Here is an 11960-nt window from a genome sequence, read left to right as displayed (position 1 = left end):
GTGATTCAGGGCTGTGTGAACTGATTCCTCAGAAAAATCAAGCGGTCCATGGTTTCAGTAAAGGTGAAAACTCACACTTGCAAGAAACTAAAAGTACGCAGACCCTCAGGGGTGAACCAGTCTACACATCATATTTACAAAGGAGTAGATCCTACTATCTATATAATAAAAACAGAGCTGGAAGGGACCTTTGAGGTCTTCTAGTCCAACCCCCTGGCTCGAGCAGAAGGCTGCATACCATTTCAGACAAATAGTTGTCCAGTCTTTACTTAAGTGCTGTACCTCACAACTTCTGGAGGCAACTGCTCCACTGGTTAATTGTTCTCACTGTTTGGAAGTTTCTCCTCAATTCCAACTTGCTTCTCTCCTTGATTAGATTCCATCCATTGTTTCTTATCCTACCCTCAGGTGCTTTGGAAAATAAATGGACCCCCCTCTTCTTTGTCGCAGCCTCTCAAATACTGGAATACTGCTATCATGCCCCCCCCAGTTAAAAAAAACACATTTAAGAGCAGAAAACATGTAGGAGCACCTGCTTGAAGTTCAGGTAAGACCCCACGCATACCCACCCTCCAGGTTTAGCTATCCCTAGGGCCACTCCTATCCAACCTTCCCTACCTTGCAAGATGGTTTTGAAAAGGGGGCACAGCAGAGCCTTGGCATTGCCAGAATATCAGGGCCCGGGAGTACAAATGCCCTTTCCCAAACACACCGGGTCTTTACACCTCCCCGCCTGGTTCCGATCAGGGCGCCCAACCTACTGTGGCCTTCGGAAGGGCGGGCACTGCGTTGGGTTCTCCCCCGTGATTGTGGGAGGAGTGCTGGTTTGGCTTAACCTCCCCCCCCTCCCCGCGTGTGCGTGATTAGAAGGCAGGGCGGCGTGGCTAGCTCGGTCTCCCTTGCTTCCCCAAAACTAGGGCATTTCCGTGTGTGTCTGTGTCCGTGCGGGGTGCCTGCCTGTGTGTATCTGCGCGTAGGTCACAATAATCGCCCCTTCAACGCTTCCGAGCTGCTTAGCTTGCAAGGAGAAAGCCCTGCAGCAGCGGCGGGTTGTTGAGCGATGTAAGGCGGGGAGGCTCCCCCTCCCGCCTGCCTGCCTGCCTGCCTGCCTTGCCTCTCTCTCGCTGCCTTTCCAATCCCTTTTCCCCGTCCCCTCCTCTCCTGGAGCCGCCCCGCCGCCGCTCTCCTTACTCTTCCCTTCCCTTCCTTCCTTCCTTCCCTCCCCGCCATGCCGGACCAGATCTCCGTGTCGGAATTCGTGTCCGAGACCAATGAGGATTACAAGTCGCCCACCGCCTCCAACTTCACCACCCGGATGGTTCAGTGCCGGAACACCGTGACGGCCATCGAGGAGGTGAGCGGGAGCCGCCAGCCGGGGGCAGCCAGAGCCCAGCCCTTGCTCAGCCCTGCCCCTCCGCCTGGCCTGCAAAAGGCGGCTCGCTCGCTCCCTTGCCCGCGGCAGCCCCGGGGCTCGTCTGTGTGGGTCGGTCTGGGAGGGGGGGGCAGAGAAGGTGGCTGGAAGATGGAGGAGCGGCGCCTCGAGCCGTGCCCGGGTTCCCTTCTTCCCCTCTCTTGCAGACCTGCGTCTTTCTGGCACAAAGGGGGCTTCGTGCCCAGCTCAGCTCCCTGGAAGCCTTGGGGGGGGGGGATTGTGCCCGGCTGGGAAGAAGCTTCGCGCGGCTTTTCTCCTGCTCCCCTTTTTTGCCCGCCTTTTTGATAATATTTTTTCCCCTTTTGTGGTGCGGAATCCCCCTCTCTCTGGCGCTTCTTTCCTCTCAGCAAAATTCGCTTCGGCGTTACTAATCCCCGCAGCTCCAATCCTACAAATAGACTTCTGCCACAATGGCTGGGCTCCCCTCGGCCTTTCGGGGAGGGGGCGGTGCGGAACCACCTGTATTTGCACATCTCCCCCCTCCCCAACCACCATTTCAACCTGTCTCCTCTTAACCGTCGTGCGGGGAGAAGGGGCGAAAAGCTATCGGAGGCACCTTAAGTGTTCCTGATAGATTGCAGCCTCTCTGCGGGAGAGGGCGGGAAGAGCCGCTGATGAGACAACTAGTCCATAGTTACTTTCCTTTCTTCGGTATATAGTTCTTGTGTTCTGAACAGAGTAGGACCACCATTGTGAGATTGAGGAGTTTGTGCAGCAGGAGATACTTTTTTTTTCAATGGGGGTGTTCTAGGAGCCACCATGCTGTGCCTCGTTTTTTTAGGAGGGAGCCCCACTGAACCGAAGGGGGCTTATTTTTGAGCAAACAGTGTAAGCAAACGTAAAGTTAAATGTTTCCAGAGTATAGGGGCTTTATCTGTCTTTCACTCTTTAAGTGTTCATTCCTCTCTATTATCTTTGAGTGGCATCCTTTCTTCAGGAATGGAAAGGCATCTATTTCTAAACAAAGGGCCTGAGTCCCTGACCACTAACTAACATCAGCTTTGGGGTTGATTTTTTTTTTTTACAAAAGCAACAACTGTTCTTTCATGCGTCTCTTTTGCTGACATCACAAAATCTACACCATTCCCCTCTTAGTAAGTTGGGAGACCCTGGCTCTTGGTTTTAAGTCTTCCCTTCAGACAAAAGAAAAGTGGATATTGCATGCATGGTGTTTTTAAAGACAGAAGGATTTGATTTAGGACTCTGCTTTTGTTCATACCAGCCCTCACAAAAAGTATATCTGCTTTGAAACAGGGTACAAAATGTTAAATCTTAAGTGGGAATTCTTTGTGACCCTGTGTCAGGATTTTTAAAAAAGTTTATTATTTTCAATATTATATGTAGGTTACAGATTTTTTCCTTTACTTGCTTGGATTAATACAATACTACCTTCCCCCTCTGTTAATTTTGAAACTTATCTAAATATTATTGACAGTTGTACCTCTTTGATATAAATAAAGCATGAAGTTGTTTTGCATTTTTTAAGTGAGTACTGGTCTCTTTAGACTTGCTTCATCAGTATTCATTATATTGTAAATTGATGTGTAATTTGTTATGGTGGGCTCATATACCAGTGCCTGACATTTTAAAACAAGCTAGTTTGTGCATATGATATTTGTAGAATTACTGTTTACCTCTTCAGCTATGGTACCCTAATTAGTTGTTCAACTTTTTTCAATGTGTATATTGTTAAGAACTTAAGAAATACAAAGCAGTCTTTAGAAAAGGTTTGCCCCTACCATTTAAAAATTAGCATGAGTTTTCAATCTCTGAGGCTGCAGTTAAACACAGTGGAAATTTCTCTTACAGAAATCTGCATGGAATACAGTGAAAGTTATTTTTAAATCGACATGCATAGGTCTATATAGGCATTTAAGTAGATGTGCTGTGCAGCAAGAGTTAGTTAGCAACTTGGTATTTGAAAGTCCCACCTCTCCCTACAGAATATCCATTAACTCTTTTTCTCAGGTTGTTTGATTGAAAGTGAATAGATATAAGATGGAAGAAATATTTGGAATGGTCAACATACTGTGTAGTCTACTTCCTGCTTAAGCATTTGTAAAAAAGCATGCCATTTCTCCTGAATCCATGGAAGTTTCTGGTGAACATTGAAGCACAGTGTTGGAGGACGGCCAAAGATAATTTTTAAATAAACTTTTATATTTATGACAGAATCTTTTCATATATCAATTCCATTAATAACTCATATGCTATTCAGTAGCATTTCCTGTATTTTAAATTTTTCACAGAACAATAGTGCTTTAATTTTAAAAGTTTATAAAATTTATGCTTATTTTTTTTAAACTGCTATCTGCCTATCATTCTTTAGACAAAGTTATATTTCTGCAAAATACTCCTGTGTATGCTATGAAACTTCAGGGTACATTTTCTAAAATAGTGTCTAAAACTGGAAATACAGGAATGATGCTTATAGGGAATCTTATGGTTGGATTAACTTTCATACCCTTACCAGCAATAGCTTTTTCATGGCTTAAATAATGAAGGATGAAAACATGAAGATGTACTGTAGAGAAGAAATGCATTTGAATTACCCCTTCAATCATGGGATTTCTTTTTTTAATCTTATGAGTCAGCCACCGGGACATCCTGATTTGTGAATGAGCGTCATTCTCAGTTCTGGTGAGGTAAATGTGAATGCTTAGTGTGGTTGTGATAGCTTAAAATGCAAAAACCCTGTAATTATAAATGGGAAAGCAGATAATTTAAACAAGCAAGAAAGCAAGCAAAAATAAATATTGAAATATACTTGATTCTTTATCAGCTGTTTCTTGCAGGTTAAATATAGTCCTGAAAGTGGATTTCAAAACAGGGCAGTTTCATATCTCAAAATCTCTTGATTTTGGATACTTAATAGAGAAAAATAATTGTTATACATGGAGATCATCTGACATAATAATAGAGGGTGATAATACTATAAATATTCCACTAATCTGCTAAGAATTGCTCACTAAGAATTATTCAGAGTATGCTAAATTTCATAAATTTGTATAGCAGTACTGCTTTCTTTACAAGACCAGTGTTCTGAATTGCTTGCAGAGAAGTTCTGAAATGGCTTCATTAAACTGTGTTTATGTTAAAAAGCAATCCACACTGCTATTATTTAAAAAGTAGCTGTTCTGCCCCCCCCCCCCCATCTTTCTATGATACATATTACCATTTGCAGCATTTACAGTGCTAATTCTCTTTAAATAAAGTCTGTGGAGATGTCATCAGACATGGCTGTCATTTTCCCAATTGCAAAAAGGAAGTGATAGTCTATTAACTGATTCTGATTCTGCATGATGCTTGTTTGTGTATTATGCTGTGCATAACAAGGACTTGCCAGCCAGACTATCTCCACAGACTTTATTTAAAATAGTAATTAGACTGCACTACATGAGTCACTAAAATGATAGAAACTTTAGGTAATATGTCTGATGACTGAAGGTTATTTTTTCCAAGTGGGGACAATTCAAAGGAGAGTTAATTGTGATGGTCCAAAAGATTTCTTGTCTGTATTGAACACTGATGAACTCTATAGAATGGAATTTGATCTCCTATTTCCACTGCTTCAGTGTTAATAATTTGAGTCAATTAAAAACATGTTTTTGTTTCATTTCTAAAATTGCTTCAGCTGCCATTCTGCGATTAAGCGACTTATGATCTACTTACACAAAGAAATAATTTGACTAAAATTTTAGTATTATTTGTATTTACATGTTAGTATGTTAGTATTATTAAAATATGCAAACAGCAGCCCTATAAATTTGAATAAAATAAAATAAACAAAAATAGTAAAAGCCTGTTGCTTTATGAGTATTATCTTTCATATAAATTGATAATCATAAGATTTCATTTCTAAATTTTGAACATGTTCTAGAGAAGAGGTATGGAAAATCCTTTGTATTATAAATGATTTGAGTATAAAGCATTCTGGTTCAAGTAAAAAACAACTGTTTGATGATTTTCGGTGTTCAGTGATTCTGGGAGTGTTTTATGTTCAAAATTGCTCCATTTTGAGCTCAACCTGTTTCAGATTTGAAGCTGTTCTAAAATTTCTTGTAAATTATTTTTTTTATGACTTGCTCTAACTAAGAAACAATTCCTAACTAAGAACAGCTTCTGTTAATGGAATAACTACACTTAGCAGTAATCCTACATAGTTTGCTGAACTAAAAAGTAAAATTTCTTTGTGAAACATTTTTCATTGTCTCACTTCATTATAAAAAGTATGTTGTACAGTGAACAGGAGTTTTCTCTATTTCAGATAATAAAGTTAGTAAATCAAACCCAAACCATTAGAGCATATTTGCAGTAGTAAGATTACATTTTGTCCTGGAGGGGATTCCTTTCTGATCCTAGATGAGGTGATCAGTTAAGATTTTGCTGCATGCAAATGAAAAACCTGTTGATCAAGTTACCCAGAAGGAGATAAGTTGTTATAACACTAATCAACTCTGTTTAATCTGCAACACTAATTTTACAGATATAATTTCTAAATTTTGTGTGTTGGGATGTTTGCAAATGTGATACTTTATAATTTAGAATTATAAAGCAGTAGAGTTGGTTTATCAGAATATTTTCCCCTCAATTTTACTAGAGGTAGGTAGTGTGAAATCTGAATTTAGTTATTTTTTTTAAAGTGATGGCTAATCATTTGATATCTGGAAGTACAAATAAAAATCTAATTGGGTCTTGCTGGATTGGAATAGCACATGCGCATCAGCAGAATAAATAGGTAAACACAAGTGTTATTTTTGAAGGATCATCTCAAAAACAGGCTAGAAACCTCAGGACTAGGATATTATTATTGCAGATGCAAAGTGAGGCCACATCAAATAAAATAATCCTACATCCCAAACGAAAGGCATTAAATATTTGTTAATTGGGGAGAGATGTTTTTAAATGGACATCTCTTTTAATTGTTTTAAAAACATCTCTGAAATTAAGATATGAAGTTTTAAATGTTTTTGCAGTATTCTATCATTTTTCCTTTACTGCATTTTCTTGTATTGAAATATTACATTTCTGAATATACCAATAACCACTCTTTCCAAAATCCATAATAATGGTGATCAATTTCATAAAAGTAATGATATTTTTGTAGTTTGTGAAACTTTTAAGCTATATTTAAGCTATGAATCATTGCAAGTTACACAGTTCAGAAGAAAATTATTTGATGTTACACCAAATAGAAATAAATACAGAATAGTGTAATAAAATAAGTATAAATATAAATTACATGCTGTCTTTGAAAGCTATAAATATTTCATCATGGTGTTTGTGTTTTTTTTTGCTTAAATGTACTCTTAAAATTGAATATGTTAGTATTTTATTCTTCCTTTGAGGAGAAATACATCCTGCCCCATACCATTTGTGGAAACAATTATGTAATCTCTCTGGGACTGTCACCCCCATAATCCACTGGTTATTATAATTCACAATATTCCTAATGCCAATGCTGGCTGTTGTGTGTGATCACATTTGGAAGATACCAGAATAGAGAAGTAGAAATGATTTTAAATATGGTTATATTTTCTGTGAGCAAAAATAGATAAAAGAGAAATAATGTGAAAATTCTTAAACTAGTGTAGATTGGACTTTCTGTTAATGCTGATGACTGAAGAGATATATTTTAGTATTTATATTTAGCACATTAAAAGGTCAACAGTGCAACAGTGCAGTGTTCTATTAAAATTTGGGAAACTGGTGGTGTTTCCAAGTAGTATTTTCCATTGTATAAAAGAAAAAATAATAATTTGTTTTGCTTCAGGTAACCTGTAAAATAGCAAACCCTGATCATTTTTCAGCCAAAAAATTTGGAGGCCTCTTGATTTTTGATGGATGACATGTGGTAGTTGCCACTATCATGAATAGGTTTTTACTCATATAACAAAATGTTCCAATTTTCTTTCCTCACTGCAGATCTTACATACTCCAGATTTCTCTAGATAATTTCTAGATTCCTGGGGAACTTTAGCTTAAACAAATTATTTTGGAATGACAAAAAAACCAGGCTAGTATCATAGGACAACATTAGTATATAGGAATTTGCTTCTAAACCCTTTCTTTCTTAAATGGTTACAATTCAGGATTATTTTCTATTGATACAAGTTGTTCTGAATCAGTTATATTAAGTTACCTAACTTTGGAGAAGTTTAATGTTAGCTATTTCATTGCTAGGAATTGTATGTAGCAGTGGTATAACATGAACAATTTAAACTACAGTTTTTAGTAATTGTGTGCATATGTATGTATGTGTGTGGCAGGCTTGCAGTTTTATCTGTGGCTTTGTGTAGTGTCTGTTCACAATAAACTACAGTAAATTATATTCAAAAGTCAATTTCATGCTGACTTTAAACACAACTGCCATATTCATAAATATTTTTAGTATATTGGTAGTTTTCCAAAACAGATGGGTGATCAAGATGCTGTTTTTACATGAAAAAAGGTTCTCCTTCACAGCCTACTTCACTTTGAAAATGAAGCTATTTCTGCAGGTTTACATTCCACTTCTGTTAACTGTGAATGGCTCACATATTCCAAACCAACCAGTCAACTGATAGTGTGGCATGGGCGAACCAGACTGTGATATCTTGTTCAACAAATTGTGGTTTAAAAATCCTAGCTAGCACTACGTTCATTTCAAAATAGTCTGTCTTTCTTCACCACTTGCTTTGATTTGCACAGGTATAATCCTTCCCTATATTTGGGGAAGGAATTAATAATTCTTGTACTGTATGTATGTATGTATGTATGTATGTATGTATGTATGTATGTGAGGTGGGTTCCTACCAGTTTGGCTGAATAGATAGTAACTTGGCCTGCCACACCCCCGAACCAGTTCTCTCGGCGGCGCCATCTTGTTTTTTGCTTCTGTGCATGCACAGAAGCATTTTTTTAGTACTGTGCATGCGTGCATAGCGCATCCCTGAGCAAACAGGCAGTAGCAGCAGCTGGAACCCACCCTTGGTATGTATGTATGTATATATATATAGGTAGAAAGAGAGAGAAAAAGGAAGGAAAGAAAGTTATAGTCACTTCAGCTGGTTGTGAGCTATGCATCATTGCAAACTGCCCAGAATGAATATCGTAACAAACCTATGGAGAGTGGAGCCATCTGTTCTATCCCATTGGATAATCTGAAATGAGTTACAAAGGTAAAGGTAAAGGTTCCCCTTGCACATAAGTGCTAGTCGTTCCCGACTTTAGGGGGCAGTGCTTATCTCTGTTTCAAAGTCAAAGAGCCAGCACTGTTCGAAGACGTCTACAGTGGTCATGTGGCCAACATGACTAAACGCCAAAGGGACATGGAAGTGAGTTACTAGGATGCTGTTAATAAGAGCAAAATAAGGTAGGTAGGATTTGCTTCTACTTTTCTCCATAGTGAGTGGAGGAGTATCCAGGATGGGTTGACCTTGTCTTCTCATTGATTGGGCTGAGTCAGATAAGCTCTTTGGGCCACGCCCTGGTCACCAGGTACCACCCAGTTATCGACTCAGCCCCTCAACGGGCGGTTGTGATCATCCCAAGCTCCTGGAAAATTTTTAAAAAAGGATTGAACTCATTGTTAACTGGATTGCATTCACTGGCCCCATGCCTGAGTGAGTAATTGGCTCTTGGCTGATTCCCTGGCTGGGAAGAGAGAGAGAGCATGTGCAGCAAGCCCTTCAGGGCAACGTGCAGCCCAGGTCATAAAGAGAGACCTAGGGCACTAATTGAGACTGCGGGCGAGGGAACGCTCCCCTGGAAGCCACGTTGGACATGCTGGCAGTCATGTCGGAGAGGCTCAGCCGGCGCTGGAGCGCTCCGCCGCTCCCCCTCAGAGGGTCGAGCGGCGAACCGCGGCGTTTTTAAACACAGAAACACAGCGGAGTGCCCGCGCCTGCTTGCGAGTGCCGGAGAGAGATAGTGGCCCGCAGTAGCTCACAAAGCTCAGAAGAGAGCGGAGGAAGTGAGAGAGAGAGCTCTCCAGCGGCAGCGGAAGCCGCACGGCAGCCCCAATGGCACAAGCCGCTTCCATGTGTTCCCAGGGAGAGGAACGTTTTGAATTTGGAGCCGGTGGCCATTTTGGAACCATGTGAATCAAGATGGCGGCGCCCATCAGCACAGAGGATACCGGCAAGACTCACGACTCCAGCCCAGCAGCCAGCAGACCCACCGGAGGAGCAGAGGAGCAGCTAAACAGGTCAGAAACTTCTACAGAGGCTGCTAAGGGAAGAGGAGGAGGCAAGGCAAAGCCAAAGAGAAAGCACGTCTCCTCCAAGAGGGCCAAAGAGGCAGGCTGCCCCCAAAGCCTGGCTCCAAATACGAAAGGCGGAGGCAACGAGCCTTGGAGCGCATTTGTCACAAGGCCAGCAGCAAGAGGGCTACGCCTGGCCAGGAACCTGGGGAAGGATTTCCAGGGATTCTTTCTCCTGGCAGGACTGCAGATGCGGAACCCCCCCCCCCCCACAGGTGAGGATTCCCTTTGATACTTCGGGCATCTGGGGGGCTGCACAAGGATGGCAATCACCCCCCACGCCCCACAGCAGTGGGACCCTCGCCACAGCCCTTCCCGTCCACACCTGCTGACACAGGGGCGGGAATACCACCCGCATCAGGGATGCCCAGCTTCCAGAATATGATGATGCGGGCCTTCCAGCAGTGTATGGCAGCAACCTTTCAGCAGCCACAGATACAGACCCAGGCAGCCCCCATGCCTAGGGTCTCGGAAGGGCTAGAGACTCAGGAGGAAGATTTTCCAGAATCATCTGCCTCTTCCCAGGGGGACAGCGATTCGGATTCCGAAGAGGGCGAAATCAGAGAGGATAGACTCTGAGGACGAAGGCATGCCTCCTCCCAAACATACCTTCTCCAGATTGTTCCAGCCCTCTTTGTACAAATCCCTTCTGTTCAAGGCCAAGACATCTGCCAAGCTTGGCAACAGGCCAACAGAAGCCTCGGTACAACCCCAGGGGTTTTCAGCGGAAAACATTTTTGATGTTTTCGGTGCCCACACCCAAGTCTTTCCTAGACATGATCAAGCGGCAATGGGCCTCCCTCACGGCAGGCCCCATGCCCACTTCCACAGACAAAACATCCTTCAACATGGACAGGGACATGGCCCAGGTGCTTTCGCAACCCACCACCGACGCTGCATATGCCTACTAACATGCCAGGGGAACCAGAGGATGCCCTGAAGGCGGAAGACAAAACAGCTAACCTTACCTTACAGAGGACGTATCAAGCAGCGGCCTGGGCAGTGAGAGCAGCCACCACCGCCTCCTTCTTCAACCGGTCTTCTCTGCTGTGGCTCCAAGGCCTGCAGCAGCGAATTCCCATTTTGGATAGCAGGGCCCACCAAGACATCAACAAGCTGGTGGCCGCCACCCAATTCTCCTCAGATGCTACCTTAGCTGCAGCCAGGTTTGCCTCCAGGGCGATTGCCTCATCTGTGGCATCTTGCAGGCTGCTTTGGCTGAAGCAGTGGCAAGCGGAAGTACGCCACAAATGGTGCCTGGCATCGGCCCCCTTCACGGGAGAATCCCTCTTTGGAGCAGCCCTCAACCCATTCCTGGTAGAGAACAAGGACAAGCGGAAGGTGCTCCCCACCGTTCACAAGAAGTACAACTTCAGGGCGGTGCCATACCCTAGATGCCCCAACTCCCGGGGCCAGGATTTCGGGTCCTCCTTCCGGGGTCAGGATTCCTTCAGGGTGTCAGAGTTTGGGTACTTGGGCCCCAGGCAGTACCAGAGAGGTTTTTCATCCAGGCAGAGATACCCATATAGACAGCAGAGGGGCAGGCAGCAGAAGAGGTCCTTTCGACGGGGCGGAGGAGGTGACTGTGGGCGCTCCTTCCATAAGAACTAGACCTAGACCTAGCTCACCTCCCATTGAGGGGCGCTTGGCTGACCGCTGGGACTTAACCTCCTCTGACAAGTGGGTCCAGAACACTATTCGGTATGGTCTCTCACTCAAGTTCCTCTCCAACTCCCCGAGTTCTTTTCGGAGCTGCCCTGTATCAAGCTGAGGTTGCTGATGCAGGAGGCCATCCAACACCTGTTGGACATCAGGGCCATCCAGCCAGTGCCTCTAGAGCAGCAAGGCCAGGGGTATTATTCTATTCTCTTTGTAATTCCTAAGGCCTCAGGCGACTGGAGAGTGATTCTTGACTTGAAATGCCTGAACCGTTTCATCTGCTATCGGAGGTTTAAGGGTGATACAGACTATTCAGGCGGCTTGCAGACCTTCCACAGAGTGCATTTACAGTGCTACATGGCATGCCTTTTCAAACATGGTGCAGCTCCAGGGGCCACGATCCAGTTTGAGCCATGATCCCGCAGGTTCTGGACTTCCTTCAGGCGGGCCTGGACAGGGTTAGCTCCCAACACCATTAAAAGACAGATCTCAGCCATCTCATCGGTACTTCTGCGCGGTAGGTCTCATCCTTGACTCACCACCCCATGGTCAGGCGATTCCTCAAGGGGGCATCCAGTCTTAAGCCACCTACGGTACACAGGTGCCGCTCCTGGGACTTGCATAAGG

At 43.5% G+C, this 11960-nt stretch overlaps 1 protein-coding gene across 2 annotated transcripts in view; it reads left to right on the top strand.

The window, feature by feature from the left end:
* Positions 1 to 866: 866 nt before the first annotated feature.
* Positions 867 to 11960, top strand: part of ASAP2 (ArfGAP with SH3 domain, ankyrin repeat and PH domain 2) — a 108422-nt gene continuing 97328 nt past the window's right edge. For both annotated transcript variants that reach the window (XM_081945041.1, XM_081945042.1), the window contains exon 1: positions 867 to 1354. In XM_081945041.1, the coding sequence (XP_081801167.1) occupies positions 1229 to 1354 (126 nt within the window). In that variant the 5' untranslated portion in view covers positions 867 to 1228. The remainder of the gene's footprint in view (positions 1355 to 11960) is intronic.

This window comes from Natrix helvetica (assembly GCF_964273705.1).
Source record: "Natrix helvetica genome assembly, chromosome: 2".
Lineage (NCBI taxonomy): Eukaryota > Metazoa > Chordata > Lepidosauria > Squamata > Natricidae > Natrix > Natrix helvetica.
This window is presented reverse-complemented; position numbering and strand designations above follow the sequence as displayed.